The sequence below is a fragment of the Cydia strobilella genome, chromosome 8 (assembly GCF_947568885.1).
Source record: "Cydia strobilella chromosome 8, ilCydStro3.1, whole genome shotgun sequence".
NCBI classification, from domain to species: domain Eukaryota; kingdom Metazoa; phylum Arthropoda; class Insecta; order Lepidoptera; family Tortricidae; genus Cydia; species Cydia strobilella.
In genome coordinates this window covers 18,134,152-18,161,448 of record NC_086048.1, presented here as the reverse complement: position 1 = coordinate 18,161,448, position 27,297 = coordinate 18,134,152, and the positions used below count along the sequence as shown (strand labels likewise).

The following is a 27,297-nucleotide window of genomic DNA, read 5'->3' as shown; positions in this document are numbered from 1 at the left end:
TAAACAATTGAAAATAAATGAAAATTAGACAATTATAATATTGAAAAATAAAAACAATGAAATTATTTTCAAAATTGCTTTCTTGGGGTTAGACGACGACCGGTCTGGCCTAGTGGGTAGTTACCCTGCCTGTGAAGCCGATGGTCCTGGGTTCGAATCCCGGTAAGGGCATTTATTTGTGTGATGAGCACAGATATTTGTTCCCGAGTCATGGGCGTTTTCTATGTATTTAAGTATTTATATATTATATATATCGTTGTCTGAGTACCCATAACACAAGCCTCCTTGGGCTTACCGTGGGACTTGGTCAATCTGTGTAAGAATGTCCTATAATATTTATTTATTTATATTTATTATTAAGGGTATCACGTATCCTATGGGACGATCCCTTCAGGCTAATTTTTTTTGAATTTGCCGCCTTTTCCTATTGACGGAAATGGCTTGGCAAACTATAAAATTGCCGACTTTTTCTACTAACGGAAATGGCTGGAAACATCGAAATGAGGGCTAACGCGTATGAATTCGCCGCTAGGGGCGCTAGTGTAGATGGTGGTCTTTTCCATAGTTCGAAATGTCAAATGTCACTTCAATGACTGACAGCTGTTCTTTAGGCTTTTGGACCACCATCGACTTCCGGTTCGAGCGCCATCTTGATAGTTAGCATCGTGATTAATTACTTTGTTTTTTGCTTATTAATATTGTTTAAAGTGTAATATCGATAGCTTATTATACAGTAAACTAATGTGGTAGTGTGCAGTGAATGGAGAATTAATTTTGAAGCGCGTTTAACCACCATCTTGGAGTCAACGGCCGGTAGTCCACGTGCTTCTTGTAAAGACTAGCTATCGATTTACAAGAGCTAACAAATCACCGTACACTGTCTTGTACAACCGTACAATTTTTGTCGTTTGTAAACCTCTCAATACCTTGATACTGGCGAAATAGTCCCACTGGGCTGAAGCCATAATTTTAAAAGAAGAAGAAGAAGAAGACCACCATCAACAGAGGCGCCAACTGGTGAGCAAAAAAACGATAGCCCTCATTAAAAGTTCGTTTCCTTCCATTAACCTTTCAATGTTTGTGGTAGGCCCCTTGACACACTATGCGTTTTATTCTGTAGCCAAAACAGCTTTTCTGACATTTAGTTTTTGACGTTGACAATTGACAGTCTTTCTTGACACGAATAAAATAAAATTATAATTTGTTTATTGTATTGCTTGAGTACTGCGACTACTGAGGATTTGAAGAAAATTAGGTACAGTAAATCTAGATTTAGTAAATACATATACAATGGCAGAGGCTAACGAAAACGAGGAAAATCCTCTGGACATTGACGGCAGCCATTTCAACTCTGATATGTATTTGGAACGCCTTCTAAAATTTGCCAATTTAAGGCAAATAATGGACAAAGAGGCCGAAATAGTCACACAGAGTCAGTTCCTTCAGTCGGAAATGCAGACATTAGTCTACGAGAACTATAACAAGTTTATATCGGCCACTGAAACTGTTCGCAAAATGAGATCAGATTTTAAGATTATGCAGGAGGAAATGAACAAGCTTAGTGAAAACATGAACAAAATAACATCATTTAGCGCACAGATATCAGATTCTTTAAAAGAAAGTGGTAACAATGTTAGTAGATTATGTGGAACACGACAACTGTTAGATAAACTTCAATTTCTGTTCCTTCTACCGAGCCAGCTGAATAAAGCTATTGAGGAAGGGCGCTACTCGGACGCCGTTCACGACTACACACATGCCCAGCGAGTTCTGCAGAAATATGGAAACCAGCCATCATTCCAAAGCATTCAAACAGAATGTTCCGAAATAATTGATGGATTGAAGAAAACCTTGAGGGATAGGCTTTTGAGTCCCGATACAACCGCGTCAGAGTTAGCTGAAAGCGTAGGATTATTAAGACAGCTGCAAGAAACTGATTCCACACTTCAAGACATATTTTTGAACTGTTCTGAAAGCCGCCTAGACCAACATTTGCAAGCTTTGAGTGGCATGGTGGACAGTACAGATATTTTGGAATGGGTGGAACACTGCAATAACACCCTCTTAGCTGACTTAGGCATAGTCATATCCTGCTACCATGAAATGTTTCAAGAAAAAGACAATACCAACTTGCCTGATTTTGCAGATAAAGTCATGACTCAAGTATTCCATCTTTTTGAAGATGTGGTTAAAAGACCAGAGAATATTGGTACTGAGATTCTTATTAGAGGATTGGATAAATTCTTTAGGAAGCTGCAGGCAATGACAGAGATTATACTGAGTGACGGCATGTCTAACAAAGCCGTTGACACTGTTGTTCAATGCATTAACCATAAGGCTACAATTCAGTACCAGTCCATTCAGGCCCAATTTAAAGAGAGTCTCATGAAAGTTAGGCAGTCGCTTGCAAGCAAGGGCACGGAGAACCCTGATCTTAAAGAAATTCTAAATTCCCTTCAGGTTTATCTAATGCAGAAAATACAGGCTTCCTTATTAGACTTAATGGCATTCCTACAAAATAACCTATCATTCGGGCTTAAGGCATGGTGTGCAAAGGCTGTAGCAGATAACTGCTGGGTTATAATCTCAGAATCCATGGCAAATCTGTCAGATACAGTTAAAAAAATGGCTTGTCTGCAGTCCAACAACAACATTCCATTTGAATTACTCCTGATTTTAGCCAAACTTTGTTTGGAAATACAGGATAATGGAGTAAGTACTTTGCATACTCATCTGTTGAAGCTCTTAGAGGAGTCTGCACCAGGGTTAACAGTAGAAAACAAAGATACTAATAGTATAATGGTGCAACTATCAACAGCGGCACAGACTGCTTTAGATTCTGAAGTTGTTTATATAGGACAGACTGCAGCACAGATGTTACGAGTGTCAGTGTTAGCTAGAGACTGGCTCCGCGCTCCAGAGCCGCGAGGTCCGCGAGCAGTCTGCAGGAGGGTTGTAGAGACACTTGCAAGTGCTGACAGTGCCGCTTCACAACTATTTCCCACCAGCATGAAGCTATCCAGCGACTCCAGCCGTAGAACTATCTGGTCGCGCGCGCCTTCATCATTCTCACCTATAAATAGGATTTTCTCTGAGAGAATTGAGGTGTTTAGTCCAGCAGGAGCTGATAGAGCAGCATTGTCTAATGGAGCCCTCAAAGTGGCCTTAAAAGCCTTAGTGGAGTGCGTAAGAATGCGTACCTTCGGCCGCCATGGCTTGCAGCAACTGCAAGTTGATATACATTTTTTACAGCAAAGGTTATCTTGCATGGGGAATGATGAGAGACTCCTGAACGCTCTTCTAGAGGACGCTTTAGCCTCAGCACAGTTAAGATGCGTGGATCCTCAACTTATGGAGCCTAGCATTGTTGACATCATTTGTGAAAGAGGGTAGGAATAATAAATAGGATAAGAGAAAAAGGAATGGAAATGGATATTATTTATTCTCATAAACTACAAATTATAAACATATGATGGTTAAATTATATATTCCATTGAAAATAAACACATGAACTATTTTCTGACAATTTATTTATAACCCATTAACCAAAACTTTGCATTATCATATTAAAAATAATGATATCTACATAAAATATAAAATTTACGTTAAATGCTTCTAAAACATAAATCTCACGAGACAGCTAAGTTTTATTGTAGAATTTGACCTTAAGTTACAGTTTACAGTTAGGGGGCACAACAAATATTTTGGAAATAAAACTACATAAATTTTGGTCCTACTTAGCTCTCTATGATCAAATTTAAAAATTGTTTAATACTCGATTTTTCATTGTTTACTGATTCCAAAAATATCATTTTTTTTCTGATTTTTCAAATATAATTCCAAATTGAGGTTCCCTCGAAATTCATTTATTACAAATTACTATAAACATTTGTCATTACAATCATCTAATTATATACTTAGTTGTTAATAGTTCATTTAATTTTATACATTATATCATATATGATTCCAAAATATCTAAGAAGCACTAAATAATTCATGTCAACTACCTACTTGAAGGTTAAACAGACATTTCAAATAAAATAAAAAATAATAAAATTTACGAATCACCATAAAATCAACCTTTTGCATATAGTTCAGCTTCACTGAAGGAACAATGTATGTGTATCCAAAGATGAAAGTGCCATTCATTTAATTATATTCCAATTCAATAATTAAAATAAATTTGCTACCTTTGTGTTAAAAATATAAAGTTACTATAGAAACAACGTTAACAAAACCGTATTGTTTCACTGACTTCTTAAAAAAAGAAGTGATTCACTATATTCAAATGATTATGATTCTAGCAACAGGGTAAACTGCCCTAAACTCTGCTCGCCCCTCCCTAACATTAACCACTGCAGCAGTAATGATCATAAGGGGTTGCCGATGTTAGGGCACTTTACCCTAACCGCCAAAAAAATATAATCGCAAACAAATATTCGATTTCCCGCTTACCACGTGGCTGCGAAGCTTACAAGTTAGAAGGAGAGGTATTTCCACATTTATTATAATGAGAACTTAATCCAGCCACTTTAACAACCCAGAATGGTCATTTGGCTCTGCAACTTAAATCCTATTCGTTAAATAAATCTTCATTCTACACTCTATATTATGTTAAAACAGACATGTATAATTGGAATTATTTAAGATGAACATAATTTACAATTTAAACTTTCTTGTCTAGGGAATAGGGTCGATGTTAGCGCGGATTATTTACCAAAAGTAGTTCATCTTACATAATTTCAAACTTAAACAGTACTTTGCATTTATAATACAGTACTGTCAATAGAGATTGCACAACGGAACAAACGTCTGAAATCAATGCTCCTACCGAACAACATAAATAGATTAGTTATTCTTACACTATAACAATTCAAATTGACAAAATATACTTATATATCTTAATATTAAATGTACAATTAAAAAACAGACACGACGGCCCACAATAACAAAATATTTCAAAATTGTAAAAATATTTCTATACAGTGGTCCGTGCGTTACATTATTGTGAGCGCGTGGCGCGTCCTAGCTGCGAACCGGTTACAGGTTCAGAGAAACCGGTTTTCTTGTCTGCGAACCGGTTCGCGTTCCAACTAGCTTCCAACTGCTTACAGCTATACGGGGAGCCCAATCAGTCTGGGGCCACGCTCAGGCACTAAAAGGATGTCCACTGCAGAAATGAAGGTTCACTATTTCAGTTCAATCTCTCACTTATTCCATTAGGTTAGGCCATGGATTTTTGAGGCAAGCTAAATATCGCGTCTAAGTTATTTCTTTAGATCTTGAATGACGGCACTCGTTTTGCATATCTTTCTATGAGGTTTGATGCAAAACTAATGTGACTGGGTGTGTCTATAAAATAGCTTAGACGGGTGTATTCCCACATTTGTTCCCGCCCTACGTGTCCGCCGCCAAATACATGAGGCGGGGACAGATGGGAATGCTTTATATGAATGCACCTGTTCTCGTATGACGAATGGGAACACCCCTAGATGGGACATCCGGCTTGACTTAAAGGTACTTGTTGCTACAGAATGTTTAACCTGCAAATGATTTTTTTTTACTAAAACTTTGAAGTTAACAGTGGCAAAAAAGAGTAGAAATTAAAAAGTGGCAACACTGTAGTGTCGTCCCGTTTTTCTTAGATTGATTTGAAAGGGACGACAATACAGTGTTGCCACTTTTTAATTTCTACTCTTTTTTGCCAGACTGTAATTTCATAATAAAATATGTTGGTCCAAAATGCTTTTTCGGATTATTCGAGTCAAAAACTCATAATTTACTTTTTTTTAAATTACATTTCGAGGTATTTGTTTGGCAAGTTTGCTGATCAGTTTTGCTCAATGTAACTTCAATTATATGGCGCAACTTTCACTAATGCCGGGTGGTACACACTACACACTTGGTGAGAGACCCCGAGACAGTGAGAATGAGTGTGTACATAATGCTCCATTCTCCGATTGGGTCAGGTTTTTTCCGAGACTGTGAGTGGCTCTCGACCAGTATGAACAGACACATAATAGATTAGATCAGTCAACTTCGAATATCGACTAAGTATTCTGAAAGTCCTTCAAATCGACAGTGAGCCCTTGCGTAAAGCGGAGACCCCTTACAACTAAACCTTAAGGCCGTACTACACGTGTTATGGGCTCCATATGAGTATAAGTAGTTGGTGGGGCATGTTACTCATATAATGATTTATACACCCCTTATTACTTGAATTTGGAATTTTTAATGTTGTTTCTACTCAGAATCACGGGCTTTTTTTAAAGAAAAAAAGTGTCCCAAAACTCATTCATTTTTCGTTCCTTCCATTCTTTTACCGTCACACAAAGTCTATGAAAAAATGGTAACGGAATAGGAAACAAGGGACTTTTTTTCAAAAGAGCTCGTTATTCTGAGTAGAAATAACATAAAAGACTCAAATAAAAAAATATGCGCGGCGCGTCTTTGTGAACGTTCAGCCGCGTGAGCCGCGCGCGTCAGTCGACGTCTTTGGTGGTAAAAGAGTTAAATAAAATGTTCCAAGTCCCTATTTTAGGCCGCTTAAAACACCCAAACAGTAAGTAATTTTAACTAGAATGTAAAGTACTCACTAAACGAACATGGGTCCCATAAAACGTGTAGTTACAAGAGCTCTATTTCCTCGACGAACGCTTATTGGGCAATGGTACGCCGGTGTGTACGCGGCTCCTCGCACTAGCTGTCTTCTTCACCGATTTCCGAACACTGTCCGTACCACTAACTACTTTCTTTTGCTCGACACTAACGTCTTTCCCACTCTTTTTTACCTGATCGACACTTTTCCGGGATTGCTCGCCACTTTTATGCGGTTGCTCGACACTACTGGCGTCTTTCCCGCTTTTTTTCACCTGATCAACAATTTTCCGTGATTGCTCGACAGCGAAACTGTTTCGCGGTTTCTCAACATCCTTAACACTTTTTTTTACCTGGTCTACACTTTTCTTCGGCTGGTCGGCACTCGCCTTGCGGCTCGGTGTCGCTGTGTCGTTGTCGCGTGGTCGACGCACGCGTGGAGGTGTGTGAGCGAGAGAGGCGTGCCGTGCGAGCAGGGCAGCGCTACTGAATAATTGGCCGCAGTCGCAGCGGTGCTCGGCCGCTGCTGTTCCTGTAAAAGCGGGGTTGTCACAAATGACAAGTCACGGATTTATCGAATATCTAGTCTCCTAAAGGCACACGGTCCTACATGGTCCTACCCCTTATAACTTCAATTATATTTAAACCATTTTCAATAGGGGGTATCACTGCAATGTTCTGCCACCAGAGTGCCGCAGTAGCCAGTTTAGTAAACCATAGAGTAACTTATACATACTGTACCTTTAACAGTTTTTAGACAAGTTCACAGAGATAATAAAATATGACATTGATGCTCCAAAGCGGTTTGTTTGCAGAGAACCTACCGGGCAACGTGAATCTGAAATTTCGCTATCTGCCTCTTTATCGCTCGAATATGCAAGAGTGACAGAGAAGTTAGATAACGAAATTACGATTTTCTTGTTTTGTGATAGACCCTCAGATTGTGGTAGTGGCGCCTCCTGCGCAGAGTTTCGCGTAATATTCCCTATTGGAACGGTTGTATTCCTGTTGTTTCATTACATTTGTTTATAAACAAACAAAATAAATTCAACCATTTTTTCTGTGTATCAAAAATTTCAAAATCAAGTCACGATTTTTTTTGTACGTTACGATGGACCTTTGGATCATACAGAACGGTCTCTACTGGGTATGAATAACTGGGTTGACCACATCCACAAAATTTACTTGGAGCTGCTTCAATTTCGAATAATTATGAAATTAATTGCAGATATTTATCGCAGACCGAATACATCTAAGGACAAAACATTGTTATTGTTACATTATTCTTAGCACAGGATTCACAGGCAGTTAGTTTTGAATAGTTTTGGTAAGGCTTTTACATAAAAAAATCCCGCTGATAATCCATCTGGCCAAAACTAAAATCAAATAGGGTTGGCAACTGTCAAAGGTTTGCAGAGATGGCGCCATCATAGCTTGCCCCTTTTTCTATGAGATTTGGCTTAAAGGGCTGGCATTAAAAAAACAAAAATTTGACACAATTCTAGGGATTGACAGGGCAAGCTATGCTGGCGCCATCTGCTATTTATTTCGACCGGAGAACCCCATTATACGTACTTAAAGTAATAGTGACCTAACTAAAGTTACTTACGTCGTTTGATTGGTTTCGGAGGCGAAGGTTTAGCCGCCTTGACAATGGCCTTCCCTAGCGACTTTCGCTTCGCTATCGCACCGAGAGACTTTCTCTTCTCCGCCATCGTCTTCCTCCGTTTCGTGTCTTCCGCCGGAACCTCTTGCTTCTCCTGTTTTTCCGGAACAGTCTTCGGGAAGGAATACTTCACTTCGCTGTCATCGGAGTCTGTTGAAGGCACTTCGACTTCTATTTTGGGTTTGACCGCCGTTTTGGGACGAGACGAGGGAACGTCATCAGATTTGGCGCGGAGACGCGGGATTTTAGGCGGGTGCTGGAGTAACGACCGTCTACTGGCTACGTCTTTATGTAGTTTCGGCAAGGAATTGCGCCTTTTAGCGCGGATTTTCGTAAAGGTTTTGCTTTCGGTCGTCTCTGCGACTTTAAAGTCAGGGTTGAACATGTAGCGGATTTCATCGTCGTCGCTGGTAGGCGTGGCTTGCTCGTCAGTCGGCGGAGCGACTTTCTGACGCTTCGCCACACTCGGCGTCACTGTTTCTTTAATTGGAGTTTTCTTCTTAGGCGTGCCTTCGATAACTATGATCTCTTCTGCTTGTTTGACAGTCGGCGGAGCGACTTTCTGACAATGCTGACGCTTCGCCACACTCGGCGTCACTGTTTCTTTAATTTGAGTTTTCTTTTTAGGCGTGTCTTCGATAACTATGATCTCTTCTAATTGTTTGACTTTAGCTGGAGTTTCTACCGACTTTGCAACTTTGGGAGTAGGATTTTCTAACGGCGGTGCTTTCTTTTCAGCTGCTTTAGGCTCTATCTGTTTTTCTACTTTCTCGATTGTTGGTATTATTGCCGGTTTAGGAGGATCATCCTTTACCTGAGGTACTTCCTTTGGAAGATCAATTGGTTTTTCGGGAGGTTTTACCACTTTTTCCTCAACAGCTTTTGTCTCTACCGGCGGTGGCTCTATGTCAGATTCTACTTTACTTTCCTCTGACAGTTCTGCCTTAGCACTTTCTTCAGCATTCTTTTCTTCTAGCGCCGCTGCTTGTTTGGCTGCCGATTGTCTCTTTTTCCTCAGACAAGTGACCATGTGTTTATTCAGCGAATGCTCGTTAGGGAACACCATGTAGCACAAATTGCATTCGTGGATAATGTCTTTAGTGGATAACGAACTTTTTACGCTCTTCTGATCATCGGATTTCTCGGAGCTGGTCTCTAGATGTTGCTCTTTGTGTTCGATCAAATGGTGGAGTTTTCTGAAGGTTTTCTTGCAGATATCGCACTGCGGCGGTGGTGTCAGCTTCTCTTTTTCCTTTTCCTGGGTTATGGAGTTGGATCTCTGCCGGTTAATGCCATCATGGGTTTCTCTGTGCTCCACGAGATGGTGTAGCTTCCTAAACGACTTGTCGCAAGGTTCGCAGCGGAAACCTGCACTCTGGTCATCTATCTTTGAAGCTTTAAAGTTTTTGGGAAGCTCTTTTTGTTCAGAAGATGTCTTCCTTAGCGCCCTCGACTGCGCCGGGTTGTGGATCAGCCTGTGTTGCACCAAATGATGTAGTTTCCTGAATTCTTTCTTGCATGTCTCACAGCTGAAAACAGACTTTTCTGTAGGCTGGGGTTTGTTGGCCAGTTTTGTATCTTCTTTCTTATGCTGCAGCTTGTGGCTGACCAGGTAGGAATGCTGTCTGAAGCTCTTGTTGCAAATTTCGCAAACGAGACTACTAGCCCTCGAGTTGAGTTTGCGTTTGATGGTCTTTCGGGGTTCAGTCTTCTTAGGTTCATCTTCTTTGGCGTCAGTTTCGATCGGAATGACGTCGTCGCTAGAAGATTTACGGGAGTCTTTCGACTTTCTTTTGCTGGGAGTTTTTCTGACCGGAGAGAGATCCACTTCATCGGCATCGTGTCTCGAATCTCTTTTGGGTTCACTGTCTCGCGATTTTGTCTCGCTCTCGCGCGACAGCCGCGAGCGGCGCGGACTGCGTTTCTCGGAATCGGATCGGCTCGGGGAGGGCCCGGTGCAGTGCTTGACGTGTTTGAACACCACATTTTCTGACCTGAACAGCTTGTTGCAGATGGGGCAGACGATCTTTTCGTTAATCTTTCCCATCGTCCAGTTTTCTTTAATCATGGAATCGTCGTCGCTAGAATCGTCGGAACTGCTGATATGTTTAGCGACTTTGGCGTCGATAAGTCTCGGTTTTTTCTGGGGACTGACTGTAGTTTCTGCTGCAGCATCAGGCAGAGGATTTTTCCTCGGCCTTCCGCGGCCGCGTTTGACTGGTGTACTCTGCAAACTGTCTACGCTCTGAACACTAGCGTTCAAGCTCTCTGACTGATCGAGCAGCTCGGCCGCCTTCACCAGGCTGTCTATCGCTGAAACCGCGTCAGTATGAAGAACAGGAGGCATGGGATTCGGTCGGATCTCTGTAGGCTCCTCGACGCTCCTTCCGAGCAAGTAAGACTTCTTCGGAATGAGATTCTGCTTCCTCTCCGGCTTATCCTCAGTTTTCCGCTTCTTTTTAGGCGAGACTTCTATACCCAGGTCACTAGGCTCTATCAACTCTAAATCAGGGGTCTCAACGGGGGTGAGCACCTGTTTGCGTTGATGTTTGCTCTTGGTTTTGACCTCCTCCTGCCTGTCGTCTATAGCATCAAGGATGTCTGAGTCGAGAGAATCTCCAGTTCCGACGGTGACTGCGTCAGGTTCTGGTGCTCGCTTGGCCGGTGATAAGTCCCGGCCTTGGACGTTCAATTGAGTACTGTTAAATTCCGAAACATTTGAATCTAAGTATACAACTTGGACTGGCTTGTCTTCTATGATAGTGATCGGGCTTTCAATACGTCGTTTGGCGCTCACTGATATCGCCGTCTGATACGCTAGTTGAAGCTTCGATTGATACTGCTTATTAGTTTCCACGGGAATATACTTGCTCGCAGCTTTGCTAGGATGATACTGCTTAACCGGTAGATGCTTGTGGGGTGACTTAGCTTTGGCTTCAGCGAGCATTTGTTCGTTTCGTGAAATCTTTTTCGGTGGCACCTCTCTCGGCACGACCGTTTGGATGACTTGGTGAGACTCTGTGATGGTTAGACGATCTTCATAGGTGACAGAATTGCGTCTGGCAAACTTGTCGAATTCCTTTTCGGTTATTATTTTGTCTTTACTCGTGTTAGCCTCGTGAGTCAGTTTCGCGACCGACTTTTCTGCCGTTTTAGACGAGCCTAAAGACGAAATCGAGGACTTTTCTTTAGTTTCTAGATTCATAACATCCCCCTCGATCAGTTTCTGCTGAGATTTAGGCAGAGGTAGCAGATTGGGAATCTTGCTAACCTTCGGCGGTATACTCTGGGGCTCAGTTTTGGATAAAACTGTAGACTCTGTGAGGTATGGCCGCGGCAATTCGTGTGGCGGCCTCTCCACGAAGGGTATTCCGTGTAGTTCGTTCATCTTCATTTCAATAGCGTCCAAGAGAGTAGGCTGAGTGTTAGTTTTTGGTTCAGGCTTTTTATCAACTTTCTCAATTATAGGTTTTTCTGCGACAGTCGGCATAATAGGTTCTGGGCTTTTTCCGGTTACCGCCCTATTGATAATACCTTCAATTGTTTTATCAATTAGGTGCTGATTATTGATTTCCTTTCTTTGTTCCTTTTTAGTAGTACTAGATGCAGCAGCCGCGACTATGGGCTCAAACTGAAGCTTTTGTGGTTCTTGCTCAGGTTTATTTTCAACAATTGGATTAGGTTTTACAACAGGAGCCTCAGGTTTCACAGAAACATTAGGTTCGATCTTATTTAAAGTAGCAGGGGCCGTTTTGCTTGCAAACGCTTCAGCTTTCACATTTCCTTTATTTAGTGACTCTTGTATTTTCACATGCGCATTATAAGTTTGCCTTTGACTATCGATCTTCTTTAGGACATCTCTTCTATTTAAATCATTGGGCTGCTTAATCTGGTTTGCATTAGATATGTTGACTGGCTTTGATTCTTTGATTTTATTTAAAAAATCTTGGCGATTCGCTTCAGTCCACTTGCCGAAGGGAACTGGTGCATGATTATTATTAATGGACTTTGGTTTTGAGTCGACTGCATTTGTTAATTTATGGTTAATTTCCTTTTTGGCTTCAGCAATATTTATAATTGGGGGTTTGATATCTGACTTCATTTGTGGTTTGATTAAACTTTGAGTATTTATTGGTAACCTGCTTTGTGGTTGCTCTTTACTAGGTAATAATGACGTGTTTTTTACATCTTTAGTATTTGCGCTAGGTAATGCTTCTTTCTTCTCTAATTTCTTATCTGTTGATTCCAATTTAGAAAATAAATTCTCTGGTTTATTATGTATGTTATTGACGATTAAATTATTTACTTTAGCTGTTGAGATCGAAGGAGGAAGGGCAGCTGATTTCGTTTCAGTGAAATTCTTATCAATAGGTTTCATTTCAACTGATTCCTTCACATTCGTCGATTTTTCTACATTTTGATTTAATTGGTCTCTAGGAAGCGTAGTTCCCTTTATTAATTCGTTTTTTATTATTTTAATATTATGGTTTAATTGAGTGTCTTTAGGATTTGTGCCTTTAACTTCGATTTTACTGAAACTATTTGTTTTTAATTCAGTTCCAGGCTTATTTTCTGTTGTAGGCTTATCAGTTTTAATGGTGTTAGTGTTAAGAACTTTCACGGATGTTGCTATTGTTGTATCTGTTTTATTCGTTTTAAACTTGTCGATATTATGATCTGTCGTGAAATTTATGGCAGTAGCATTAATTGAGCTCGAGTTGCCCGTCTGAATAGTTTCAGCAATAGGTTGGCTTTCAATAATCTGCTCTTCTATAACTAGTACATCTTCATCGACCTCCATGTCATCCGATTCAATGATTTCTGTAGGTGACACTGGTTTGACTTCAGGTTTATCGTTTATGGATGTTTTAACTATTGAATTATCAATCTCCATGGGTACACTGCTGGGCACAAATGAAAAACTAGTTGATATTTCTTTTTCTTTTGCATCTGTATGTGTAGTTGGTAATGATTGCTTGGGCATTAAAGGTTGCTTTTCTTCGGTTTTATTACCCTTACTAACACCTATGGTTGGAATTTCAACCCCACTTGTACTTGGAGCAGCATTAGGTTTCTTAGAATCGTCTTCAGGTTCATCTTGTTTCACCTTTTCCTTCTCCTTAGCCATTGGCACTTTAACTGATTTCATTAGTTTTCCTATCATCAAAACTTTCGCTTCATCTTCATTTAGTTTCGCAACCTCTACTTTATCACTAGTTTTGGCATTAGAACTGCTAGGGATTTCGTCTGTTTTCTTCTCAATTACACCAGACACTATTTCCTTTCTCACTACACTGATATGCTTTTTGTCAGGACTGTCCGTATCTCCTTGTTTATCAACAGCTGGTGTTTCGTCTGTTGTTTTATCAGGACTAGCAACATCCTTGGTTTTGGACGTTGAGGGTGATTCCAAATTTTTTTGTTTGCAATTGTCTGTGTGGACTTCTATAGTCTTCTTGATGTTGTCTGAATGTCTATTAGGATGTAGTTGCTGGTCTACCATAGTTTTAGTTAAGGGAATTCCTTCCTTGTTAGGAGTGGAATGGACCATAAGGGGTGACTTTCTTGACTCACTGAATTTGACCATTTTCCCGTTTACGTTTCGTTCTGTTCTATCAGCTTGTGGTTCTTTAGGCTCCGTGTCTTGTTTAGAAGTGGACGCAACGGGAGCACCCTTGTCTGGTGTGGTATCTTTCTTTTCAGCTTCTTTGCTTGTGCTTGGTTCACAAACAACCGGTTTGTTGTTGTCTTTTGACGTGCTTGGGGCAGCTGGTGCTGGTCTTTCTCTAATAGGCTGCAAGATGAAAACAAATATGTCAGGTATGAATTATATAATATAGGTATATGGAAAAGTTAAAAATATGTAACTGTATAAGTTCTATTTTCAAGGCTATAAAATAACAGATAAATGAGGACCACCTATTGACTATTGACCGCCTGTATATTCAGGTTGGGCGAGAATTCACAACAAGAGAACGAGAAGTGAGGCAGGACAAAATAAACGCAGCCTCGCAATAGAAGTTAGGTTACGAGAGGATGAATCATTAAATTCAGTCAGAGTTCAATGGCGACTAATAGCAATTTGCCGCACTAGAAAAGCCAGAGCAAGTTACCATGCGGCTTATCAGAATCACATCCCTACACTTAGTTAGTCCTACTGGGAGAAGGCTATGACCGCGAACAAAATCCGTAAAATTCGACAAGCATGAAACACTATGACGAAACATTAAGCTAATATTACGGTTTAACTCGCGTATTTTTAGTCATTCGCGCGACATGTTTCGGAGAGCCTAGGTCTCCATGTTCAAGCACATCCAAGCATGCATCCATGTGCAGGCAGTGCATGAGTAGCGTTCACGATAGCCTCTCGCCGCCGCGTACATGTCGCGCGAGTGACTAAAAATACGTGAGTTAAACCGTAAAATTAGCTTAACGGTATGACTTACGGCAGTTTAAATTCAACTATGTATAATGAAAGTTTGATTTTGGACGTTCGAATTACGCTCACCGGACAGCTGACGGCGCGGGCGCGGGCGCGGGCGCGGGCGCGGCCCTCGGACCCGCGCTCGGTCTGCGTGCCGCTCTCCTGCAGCGAGCGCGCGCCCGCCTCGCGAGGCGACCGGGGCGAGGCACCTCTCCCGTTGTGGACCCAGCTGCATTCACAATAACACTTTATGAAAATATCTTACCGTCTCTTGGGGCACTACGACTACTTCTTGTATTTCTTCGTAAACTTCTAAATTGCCTTCGGCGTTTTCTCTATAACAACAGAAAAAAAAAGAAAATTAAAATAAAATAAGGAAATAAATGAAATAAGAGCAAACGCTATTGTGTTGAAAATAAATTTTAGCCCCCATCAGAAAAAGGGGAGTTATTTTAAGTGTGTATCTGTGTGTATGTGTATGTCTGTGCCTCTGTGGCATTTTAGCTCCCCAACCCCCAACTTATGATGATTGTGGTTAGTTTGAAATCAAAAGTGTTATCTGTCTAGACGGACTCTTTAGATGTTGCAGTCTTCTTTTTTCTGTGGATTTTTATGTTCTCTTAAACTATAAAGTTTTTTTTTAAATAATTATTTTTAAATGTTGTAAGTATGCTTTTGCCCTTTTTACACTATTAATATGAAAATACACATGTATGCACAATTATTAATGCAAAGTGCATTCCAAGGAGTTTTCAAGCTAATACTAAAGATTTTTCTGAAAATGCTAAGGAAACAGAGTTTTTACATTGTTAATTTTTTAAACCTAACCATTGTGATTGTATCATCCCATCGCGAATCGGAATCAAAATCAGAATCGCTTCCCAGCATTCTCAGAAGTATTAATAAGACAACCTGTCTGCCCTAGTCGGTTGTCACCCTATGAAGCCAGTGGTCCTGACTCCTGGGTAGAGTTGTGCCGTTCCCGGTAACATTCTCCATTTTGTATGGGGAACTTTCTCATGCAAAAAGGGGAATGTTACCTTACCAGGAACGGCACAACTCTAGTCCTGGGTTCAAATCCCGGTAAGGCCATTTATTTTACATATTCAGCAAAATTGTGTGTGTTCCATATGGGTGTTTTCTATGTATGTTTTCTACATATTTATATATTGTAATATATGTTTATATCATTGTCTAAATACCCACAACACAAGTTTTATTGAGCTTACTGGGGCTTAGTCATATAGTCATATATTTTGTTCCATATGGGTGTTTTTAGAGATCCACGCCGCAGCCAAAAAACCCGGCGGCGGCGCGCTGGGTTTTGAACCCGGCGCGGCGCGGCGTCGCCGGCGTGAGGACATTTTTTAGAAGGAATAATTTAAAAAAACATAACTATGCTAGGAATAAACATTTATTTCTTATCTCCAATCACTGACTAAAAATTGTTTACAGTACAGCTACAGTGGTTGTAATTATCGTGAATAAAAAATATTTTGTTCACCTTTGCCGGATTTAAGCGCGATCGCTTAGCAGTCAAAACCATCCCAGCTACAGAAAACACCCTTTCACTGGGTGTACTTGTAGCTGGAATGCTTAAAAGTGACCGCGCCAACCCTGCAAGCTAAGGAAACATTTTTTTTTGTTCCCAATACAATATCGCCTACCCTGTTCCTTCTGCATATCAATGATATGTTATTTACTAACAATATTCATTGCTATGCGGATGACAGCACTGGTGATAGCTGTTATACAGGTCGCGCAAACGCCCCCCTGAGCAGGTGTCGGAGTACAGGATGCGACTTGTGTCTGAGATCGAGACGTCCCTTGAATGGGTCTCCGAATGGGGTAGACGTAACCTCGTCCAGTTCAACCCTAGTAAGACACAAGTCTGCGCGTTTTCCGCCAAAAAAACCCCATTTGTCACGGCGCCAAAGTTTCAGGGCATTCCCTTTACCACCGCTAAAAGTATCGCGATACTTGGTGTCGACATTACGAACGAAGTCCAGTTTCGTAGTTATCTGGAACAAAAAGCCAAACTGGCCTCCAAAAAGCTTGGGGTGCTTAACAGAGCCAAACAGTACTTCACACCGGGTCACCGACTTTTGTTATATAAAGTGCAGGTTCGACCTCATATGGAGTACTGTTCTCATCTCTGGTCTGGCGCTCCACAATACCAGCTCCTTCCCCTTGACTCCATCCAACGGCGGGCAGTTCGTATTGTCGGCGATCCCGAACTTACTGACGGCTTAGAGCCTCTTTAGTCTTCGGAGAGACGTTGGCTCTCTTTGCATGTTCGTCTGTACAATGGGGAATGTTCCGAAGAACTTTTTGATCTGGTGCCATCGTCTCGTTTCTATCACCGCACCTCCCGCCAAAGGAGCAAAACTCATCCTCACTTCTTAGATACATGGCACACCAAGAATAAGCGGGCATCTCGCTCGTTTCTTCCCAGAACGTGCAGAATGTGGAATGAGTTGCCTCCTGAGGTATTTCCTTTGCGCTTCGACATGGGATTCTTCAAGAAGCGGGTATTTAGGGTTCTCAAGGGTCGGCAATGCTTAATGGCTCCTGTGATGTCGCTTATGTCCATGGGCGATGATGACTGCTTCCCATCAGCCGGCTCGTGTGCTCGTTTGCTGACTATCACATAAAAAAACTAGTCAAGCCAAGCACTGCAATGAAGTGAGTGAGCCAGCGTTCGTTCGTTCACTTCACTCACGCGGCGTGATGGATAGATGATGCGGTGGGGATGGGGGTCAGTGGAGCGGGCGGGAGTGAATCGGAGTGATGCATGCAGCGACCAGTCGCTAGCGCACGGAATGGCGAAAGCGCATTGTTTGTTTTGGTCGGTTTGGTCATCATATCTATTCGAATTTCGAGGTCGGCGCGAAATTTTGAACGACCCGGCGGCGGCGGCGGCGCGCTGACGTTGGTCGGCGGCGGCACGCCGGCGCGGCGTGGACCTCTAGGTGTTTTCTATGTATTTAAGTATTTATAAATATTTATATATTACATATATCATTGTCTAAATACCCACAACACAAGCTTTATTGAGCTCACTGTGTGGTTTAGTCAATTTGTGTAAAAATGTCCTATCCTAAAAAAAAACACTGGTGGTGGAATGCTCCAAGTATCAAAATGATTGACATGACAAATAAATACTGTTAAATCAAGTTCCTTCATTACTATGCACATGCAGTAACAAAATAGGTGAAAACAATGCACATATTTCATTACTTATGTAGATGTATGTGATTATGTTTATTTCCATATAAATTTTTCTTGATTTAATAACTGCCACTTGTTAAATTTCTAACTTCACTTAGTTTTTTTTATTATTATACAGCAGATAATTGTAAAGTTCTTGACATGAGTATTATTAGTTTAAGATTATTTATGATGATTTTATCACTCATCAAAGGTTATTGACCTTGTGTAAATAAATAGCAAATACATTTTAATACTGTATTTAATTGAATGTAGGCTAAGTGTGTGTGTGTTTGTGTGTATTATAAGAGTGTGACATAATAAATTGAATTCCAATGATTATTATATGATAATACAGTCAAGGGCATAAATATATATATACTTTCCCAAAGTTTCAAGAATATGTGTACACTTTTACACCGTAGACAATAAAGTCCTGCTCACATATTTTTGAGCCATTTGTCTGGATTAATATTTTTGCCTTCGATTGTACATGGCCATGAATGTGGTTTCTAGCTATTGTAGTTCGGGCGATTTTCCGCAACTCGACGACTGGCGCCTATTTTGCGTTGGTTTCTAGCTATGCAACTTTAACATCCAATAGTTAAGTGCTATAAAATGTGCTGGACATATTTTATATAGTCAAATTAAATATAAACAAAATTAATTAATAAGTAAAACAAGTGCCTATTAACATAAACAAAACAATTAAGGTAAATGCTACACTTAATAATACTTCAATAGTATGGCAAAAAAATTGTCATTTTAACACACTTTAAATGAAAAAGTTTAAAATGAAGCAATATAATTTAAGACCATAATGGACTCTTCCATTCTTCCCAGCTTAACATACGCTAGCCAGACATGGGTCTACACTGAAAAAGTAAAAAACAAAATACTATCTTGGCAACATGCGATGGAACGAAGTATACTGAAACTCAGGAAGATACAAAAAACGAGAAACGCAGACATCCGCATAAAAACTAGATTAACAGATGCTCTTCATTTTAGTTTAAAACAGAAGTGGAATTGGGCAGGGCACTTGGCAAGATATGAAGATAGGAGATGGACGCGTCAAACAACTATATGGCTAGGCCCAAAAGGCAAAAGAAAGTGGGGAAGACCAAAGAAAAGATGGGCCGATGACATAATAAACACAGCAGGAAAAAGCTGGATGTATACGGCAAAGGACAGGGAAAGGTGGAAAAGAATGGAGGAGGCTTTTACCCTCAGAGGGGCCACATAACAAAGACAGTTATAGATAAAGTATAAATTGAAAAATACATTGTTAAGTGGAAAATAAAGCTGTAATAATAATAATACAATTTACAGTACATATGGTGCTACTTTCTCGCACTAGTGCGTAAAAGAGCACTTTTCGTGCATATGTCGAAAGTTTAAAGGGCCATATGTACTGTAAAACGTTGTACGATACACGTGTGGATAGGTAATTCGCAACTCGTGGCTATTTAAAACACTCCCTGCGGTCGTGTTTTAATTTATCGCCACTCGTTTCGAATTTCCTCTTTTCCGCACTTGTATCGTAAATAACTATTGGGCCATACCTCACCTCCTAGGGTTTGAGCATACATATATGGCACATTTCATCAAATTCACAAATTACAAGGTCTCTCATGCATTAAATGTTGTTAGTAAACATATCTATGATTACAAAAAAGAGACTATGTATAATGATCAAAAGTAAAATTAAAAACTTCTCATAAGAAAAAATGGAATCTTTTAAAAGTATATAAAACTCACCGGACTTTAAGAAACTTGAAGCTAGGCTCCTCCTCCTGCGGCTCCTTGACTATCTGCACCGCAGCCAGCTCATCTTGACCCTCCTTCCGATACAAATACAGCCCTGTCCCAATGCTTATAGCCGCCACATTGTTCCCGTCAATTTGCAGAACAACCTCCGTCCTGTCTTCTTCTGCATTATTATCAGGTATATTTTCTTCACTGTTATCATTTGGAAGATTCGCCTCGCCATTATCGTTAGGTAGGTTGGCCTCTACTATCTCTGCTTCATTGTCAAGATTGGCAATCTGCTCTGCATCATTGTCTAATGGAAGATGTGGAATTTCTAATTGTTCTTCACCGTTAATTGGAACATTTGCCTCTACCTCATCAAGAGCATGGTCTAACACATTACCTTGGTTTAATGGTACAGCATTGACTGGAGGCCCGTCAGCCACCTGTTGGACAATCTCCATTGGTTGCCCGTGAACCTTGTCTACGGAAATTTCAGCTGGTAGCTTTAGAGTTGATTGCTTACTTAATTCATTGTTCTCTTGCAAAGGAAGACTGGAACTTTCTAGTTTCTGATTATTTTCAGATCCAGCCTCTCCTTTTAATGTACTAGAACTTTCCACCTTGGAAGTAGAAGGTTTCTCAACATCATCAAGCGGCAAACCAGAACATTCAGGAGACTTCAAGTTGGGAGATTTATCAATTTCAACATTATCATCTATTACAAGTTCATTGCCATCATACGAGTTATCATTATCATCAAATATGTTGACTCCACCAGACAAAATGTTAGCAGCCTCAATTTGTTTACCAATCTTATAGTCTATTTTTCCGATTGGAGACAGATTGGGGAAGCAGTTGGAAGAGTTGAGAGTGGACTCCGCGCTGGTCGTAGCCAGTGACACGTCTTTAGTGATGTCGTTGTCAAAGGAGTCGTCTTCTGAGAGAGAGTAGTACTTGGACGAGTCGTTGGCCGTGAGGAAGGAGTCGCCGGCCCCGGAGCCGTCCAGCGACGAGTTCCGCGAGCCGCCTGCGCCGCCGCCGCGCAACTGGTTCAATCTATCCATTCCCACACTTCATCTGCAAACTAAACAATAACATCAATTAGCCTTCCAATCCAATACCACACAAAAAAAATCGCTTCTTCTCTATAGAGAAAATATAAAAACAACCCCCACTACGCCAAATTAGCACCTAGGTCAACAGCGAAGCATTATACGAAACATTAGTGGAGCAAACGATAATGGAACTATGTGACACTTATGATAAACATCCGAGGGAATTGAACGTACCAAGTTAATATTTGCTAGAATGAGGTCTTGCTAAAATTTTAGTGAAAAGCTCTTTGTTAGATATCTGAGGATATGGAAGAATAATAATATTTTTGTAAAAATTTACGTAAAACAACAATAATGAAACACATCGAAGTAAAGATGGACGCGAATTAGCAATGTTGCCGTTATTCAGGACGTCAAAAAGAGATTACGGGACTTGATAGTGATTGACAGGTATTAATAATATCTATTAGATTTCGTTTTATAATTAAACTTCTTAATTCATTTCTGCATCTGCATAGTAAGTTTTCAAGCAATTTCCATAAAAAAAAATATTTGTACTTTTCCGTTGTGTATACATTAGAATTAAAAAATACCGTAAACGGTGAATTAATTATCCAAAAATATTAAGAGCAAATATGTAATCGATTATAGACTCGATCGATTTACTGCAGCTATCTTATCTTTAATCTGGCAATACACGCCCTACTTTTCTATTATTCCCATAGATATAATATTCCAAAAGGTGCGAAATAGACTACACACTCGCATTCCCGGCTTCGCGCACGAGTGTGGAGGGTGCTTAAAGATGGAGTCTGCAAGCTGTCACCGTCGCCATTTGGTGTCAAGCAAATCTTGTCAGTAGAAAAAGGCGGCAAATTTAAAAAAATTGAATTTCGCGCCTTTTTCTACTGACAAGATTCGCTCGGATTTGATTTGACCTACGATTAATAATATTGCTGTGGCCATGTCGATAAATTCATATCGATAAACTATCGACATCTCTTGCAACTTAATTTCACTTGAAATTAACAAAACACGCTTTTATTCTTTATCGTGGTAATCAGGTTACGCTTTTATAGTCACTACACAGCAGGAAACGAAGGGAAAGTTCAGATTTTTAATTAACATACATAAATACCCACTAATATATGTGTTTCGCAATAATTAGCGCTTATCGATATATAACATGATTAAAATCGACTTTTTACATCCCTAAAATTCATACACATGTTTTTATGCACACACCAAAACACCGTGTAACTAACAAAACGGCTACGACTTGTTTTGATCTTGTCAACAGTTTGGTTGTCCTTGTTTGACAAATGGCATTTTTACAAGAGCGAGGAGAGAGAAGTGATACTAGTTGCTGCGCCGTCAAAAAAAAACCGGCCAAGTGCGAGTCGGACTCGCGTTCCAAGGGTTCCGTACATTACACAATTTAAACAATGTATTTTTTATGTGAAACGTGCGTGAAATGTCTTTAAAAAACCCGTAGGGGTTGGATCAAAAGCTAAATAATTAATTTCGACTCACGCTTGACTGCACATTTTTAATAGGTTTTCCTGTGGTCTGTGGTAAAGAACTATTTTGTATATTTTTTTCAAAATTTTAGACCCACTAGTTTCGGAGATAAAGAGGGGGAATGGTCATTTTTTGTATATTTTCTTGAATAACTTCTAAACTGTTTATCCTAAAATTATAAAAATATATATATTTAAGATTCTCACAATGAGCTATTTCATTTGATATGTAACACGATATAGTTTGAACAAGTTAATTTTTTAATTTTCTCATTTACCCCCCAAAAGTGGTCCCCATGTTTAAATTTTATTTGTTTACGTTACATGTCCATCTTTGGGTCACAAACTTACATATGTATACCAAATTTCAACTTAATTGGTCCAGTAGTTTCGGAGAAAATAGGCTGTGACAGACGGACAGACAGACAGACGCACGAATGATTCTATAAGGGTTCCGTTTTTTCCTTTTAGGGTACGGAACCCTAAAAACGACAACGTTGGGACGTTGTCTATTCCACTAAAAATATTATATATGTTGACAACAATGACATAAAACAGATCAACGGTTTTAAAATTGTCTCAAAACTTGTTGTTGTGTTGGTTCTTTCTTGTCTTTATTTTCAGCTCTTCTGTCACTTTTATAGTAATAATATTGATTTTCCTTATTATAAATACAACATTCATGATAAACCTTATATAATATTTTCAAGTAATTTCTCACCATAATGACGCAGCAGTTTATAGATTTCAACATTTAATTTAAACTGTGCAAAAGATTTCACTTGCCGCTACTCGAACTCACTACATTTGCCTGTCATTGTCAGTGTCATTGTCGTCTTTCGCCTTTGCGTCAAGCGCGTCACTTTGTTTAGCAAAACGTTATTTTAAAAAGTGTTTTCTTCGTAGTACTTTTGCTGTTTTGTAGAGCAAATTATCAAATAACAATTAAGTAATTGCTCGTTAATAGTGATAAAACTAGCAATGGCTCCTCGTGAAAGTATAAAAGCCACTCCTAAGGCGCAGCGCACTGTATCGAAGACCAAACCGAAAGCGTCACCAATTTCGACAATCAAAAAGACCATGGCTACAAGAAAACTTATGGACGCAACTCAAATAAAAGGTATTTATTTTGTTAATTGTATATTTATTTAAGAAAATAAGTGTTCTGAAGTTAAAACATCAAATCATGTCAATCATTTTGTTCTTACAGTAAATAACACAACAGTGAAGACCCGAGCCAGTATGGCGCCGCCTTGTACGCCGAAGCCTAAAGAATCGAAGCCGGTTCCTGCACCAAGCAGTGTCACCAAAAGTGCCAAAAAGGTCCGGAAACCAAAGGCCGCCCATTCTGGAGTCCCTGTGCCCAGCAAAATGCTCAAACTAATGAAATTACAAGCTGCAGGAGGTTCATAATAACTTTTATTTTTAATAAGTTTCTATTATAGTGTAACTAGCAACCCGCTCTGGCTTCACATGGGTGCAATAATGATTTATTATATATAAACCTTCCTCTTAAATCACTCTATTTACAAAAAAAAAAATTGCATCAAAATCAGTTGCGTAGTTTTAAAGATCTATGCATACATAGGGACAGACAGACAGCAGGATAGGATAGGAGGTATAATGGGATATCATAAAGACAGTTCTTATCTTAACTTTTATGTTTGTCGTATCTGTAAACAAATCGCATGTAACAGTTTTGTTATTGCAGTACTCTTTCTTTCACTCTACGAATATGAATTTTGCCAGGTTTGTAAATTCCTCATGACAGTACCAAATGGTATACATACCGATTTAAACTTTCATGATTTTTACTCATTATTATTCACAATGACGGGACTTAATTGCGTAAAATAAGTTTTAAATAATCATTTATTTTACGAGATTAAGTCCCGTCGTTATGAATAATAATGGGTATACATACTATTCAGAACCGACAGTAGTGTAGGACATAATTGTAATGTCTAATACCTTACAATTTTAACTATCAACTGTAAATACCTACACTTAGAGCAATCAAACTGGATCCCTTTGTATAGCATTTCCATGCACAGTGATCTAATTATATTTTTTTAGTTAATTTTGTGGTATATTCCAAGAATTTTCTATTTCCATACAATATTTTAGATTTTTTGATGTTGGCCCCTATCTACCTGACTTTATCACAAAGTTGCTTATTCCAATAACAAAAAATAAAAAATCCAATAATAGACACTTCTTACTAGAAACAAATAATTTGATTCCTTTTTTTTACTAATTTAATTTACCAACTAACATGTTTTCAAGAAATCACATTTATCTTTTTTTTTTTTCAATTCTTTTTTTTCCACAACAAAAAGCCAATTTTTTTCTTTGTTTTAGTAACAGGGTTGTATAACAGACAGACAGGTACATTGAAGTGATTCTTCATTATATGGTAGATTTTGTTTTACCTATAATTCTTATATTTACTTTAATTATAATTTCTTTGCGTTGCCCTGTAATAGTTATTTACGATACAAGTGCGGAAAAGAGGAAATTCGAAACGAGTGGCGATAAATTAAAACACGACCGCAGTTTAAAAGTTTAAAAATCTAACATAGCTCGAAAATGCACGGAGCTTGTGTGCGGATTCATTTTTAAGGGGCTACCTGAGGTTTTCATCGATTTTTGACAAGTTTTGAATCGGATCTCCTACTTTTGCACTACATATAGAATTATAAGACAAGCAGCTATCGGTTCTTCAATCTTTTATCTCCATTTTTGTGTACCGGATTGTGAAAAAAATGAATACTTATTTATTTATGATTGTTTTAAACATTGTCTAAAAAAACACTTTTTTCGTATCTTGATTGCTGTGAGATCTTACTTATACGAAATCTACATATTTGGGTTCGACTTAGACGTCTCTAAAAATTTGTCTAAGGTTTTAATTTTAAACTAATTAACACAAAGGTTATGGCCAGAAAACCAGTTTATTGGCCTAAAATTGTTAAACTTTGATGCCAAATATTTCGAAAACAATGAACTTTGAAGTAAATATGGGATACTATATTGCTAAAATCCGTTGCTGTTAATATGATAAGCTACAAAAAACATTAGAAAAGTAAGGGATTCAAATCGAAGGTCATTGGGGCATGGGATCCCCGTTGCCGTCAGATATATCCGAGCGACCGAGGTACTCAAAAATATCTGAACACGCACTCTAACCTGACGCGTTGACAATAGAGGTGTGTTCACATTATAGGTAATTTTACGTCAAATACTAGTGTAAAAATGCCATTTTAGTTTAAAATACTGATTACCTGCTAATATTTAGGATTATGATTATGGATAATAAATTTTAAGAATGAAATAACGTTTTATTTAAATTACAAAAGTATGGTCCCATTTGCTAAAAAATATGAAGTCCTAGGAACATATAGACATCTATTGAACATAATTTAATGGAGGATAATGGATATATAGGTAAGTATAGGTAAATAGGAATATTGTTCATTGCCATTCTTGTAACTTGTTCTGTTTTTCTAAAACTGAAGAAAACCTGCAATTCGGGACTCAACTCAACAACAACTCGATTTTGTAATATTTGTATCCACTTTCGACATTTTTTCTGCTGAACTAAATATTACTAAATACTTTTTATTTTTAACCGACTTCAAAAAAAGGAGGTTATCAATTCGAGCGTATTTTTTTTGTATGTATGTTACCTCAGAACTCCGTCACTTCTGAGCCGATTTGGAAAATTATTTTTTTGTTTGAATGTATATAGTCCCTAGTCGGTCCCGTTTTTATAAAAACCCAGTTTTGATGAAGGGATCCATTAGGACTCCAGGGAATTCCTCAAATCTTATAGGCATACATATATCGGTTTTACTATTTTCATCAACAAACCAAGCACTTTCATCCAAAACAGTACCATTTGATGAAGTGGAAATACTGATGATTACCAGAACGGGACTCTTTAACAACGCATATTTCAATTTTGGCGAGTTAAGTCCTCTTCGTTATATTTGTTAAGCACATGTAAGTTCTGAAGGAACATTTGTGTTAAGGTCTAGTTCTGATGATGGGTTCCATGAGGTCCAACTCCTCAAACCTTGATAGCTTAGATCCAGACCTTGAAACTTACCCGAAGTGCAAAAATTTTTAGTGACAGTTTGGCCAGACAAATAAAGAAACACTAAAAATGGAAAAATAAATATAAACTTTAAAAAAAAAGTAAAACCGACTTCAAACGGGACAAAATAAAATATTATCTCGTTTTATATGCGCTAGCAAACTGATACGTTTGAAGTCGGTGCCAAGCTAAATAGTTAAATACTGGTTCTTTTGTTCTTATCAAACTATACCAAGGGTTGGCATTCCGTTTGACGGCAACTTGACGCTTTTAAAATTTGGCTTGGCACCGACTGGTGTAATTTTTTTTCTTTTCGTTTGGCGTGTAGATGTACGGTTGCCAACCTAGGCCCCCGGGTGGCCGGTTATAGCGTTAATAATTTTTACCTAGTACTAAGTAAGTTCATACTTAATAAATATTTTCGTGTTTAAAAAAATATTTGATCCCATAGGCGTAAGCGTTAATTATTCGAGTTTGTCAAACTAACTATGTATATGAGAAGTACTACCTACTTACCGCAAAATATTTCTGCTATCGCGGGCCATCAATGGAGCGCCCGCCCCGCGCCATAAATCTCCGTCAACGAATACCTGACAGACAGACCACCAGTCGTAAAACGGGTGGGCTTAGTGCATGCTAATACTGATGCCACGCCCAATGATGCAACATGCTCGTAAAAGCTTTAACGTATTCCGTTTATAATTGGCTCGATTAATTTATGACGTCAATCGCTACTTACAGGTACCTAGGTAACGATTAAATCAGCCTTTAGATTAGATACGCTATTTCTCGTGTACCCTGCCTTTTCCTACCACTTCCTCCACTTTATGTGATCCCAGAAAGAGGCTTCTTGAAAACGACGAGAGCAACTCCTACGTATAGGAGTTTGACAAAATATAAAATTAGTTTAGAACTATAACAACGGAAATAACCAGCCAAGAGTCCGTTAGGCCATGCTTTGAACACGTATC

At 39.2% G+C, this 27,297-nt stretch overlaps 3 protein-coding genes across 3 annotated transcripts; 2 read left to right on the top strand and 1 right to left on the bottom strand.

Annotated features, from left to right (window-relative positions):
* The first annotated feature begins 1,187 nt into the window (after window positions 1-1,187).
* LOC134743734 (vacuolar protein sorting-associated protein 51 homolog) lies at window positions 1,188-3,517 on the top strand. The gene has a single exon (XM_063677359.1). The coding sequence runs from the start codon at window positions 1,291-1,293 to the stop codon at window positions 3,391-3,393; it is 2,103 nt and encodes a 700-aa protein (XP_063533429.1). The 5' UTR covers window positions 1,188-1,290; the 3' UTR covers window positions 3,394-3,517.
* Window positions 3,514-21,098, bottom strand: LOC134743723 (titin-like). The gene is made up of 6 exons (XM_063677327.1): window positions 20,942-21,098; window positions 19,659-20,736; window positions 14,953-15,022; window positions 8,207-14,057; window positions 6,903-7,129; window positions 3,514-6,815 (listed from the first exon to the last, which is right to left on the bottom strand). The coding sequence occupies exons 2-6, from the start codon at window positions 20,714-20,716 to the stop codon at window positions 6,639-6,641; spliced, it is 7,383 nt and encodes a 2,460-aa protein (XP_063533397.1). The 5' UTR covers window positions 20,717-20,736; window positions 20,942-21,098; the 3' UTR covers window positions 3,514-6,638.
* Window positions 21,099-23,074: 1,976 nt separating this feature from the next.
* LOC134743794 (histone H1-like) lies at window positions 23,075-25,883 on the top strand (the record flags this gene model as incomplete). The annotated part of the gene is made up of 3 exons (XM_063677455.1): window positions 23,075-23,347; window positions 23,438-23,610; window positions 25,860-25,883. Coding segments are annotated over exons 1-3 (336 nt in total), but the record flags the coding sequence as incomplete, so codon positions are not given.
* Between the last annotated feature and the right edge of the window lie 1,414 nt (window positions 25,884-27,297).

Bases quoted from the DNA above. Each gene is read 5' to 3' on its own strand.
- LOC134743723 (XM_063677327.1), bottom strand. From the start codon at position 20,716: ATGGATAGATTGAACCAGTTGCGCGGCGGCGGCGCAGGCGGCTCGCGG. The intron at 15,023-19,658 runs GTGAGTTTTATA...CTGTTGTTATAG, and splicing joins TTCAAGTTTCTTAAAGTCCG to AGAAAACGCCGAAGGCAATT. The intron at 6,816-6,902 runs GTCGAGCAATCA...AAAAGTGGCGAG, and splicing joins AACCGCGAAACAGTTTCGCT to CAATCCCGGAAAAGTGTCGA.
- LOC134743734 (XM_063677359.1), top strand. From the start codon at position 1,291: ATGGCAGAGGCTAACGAAAACGAGGAAAATCCTCTGGACATTGACGGC.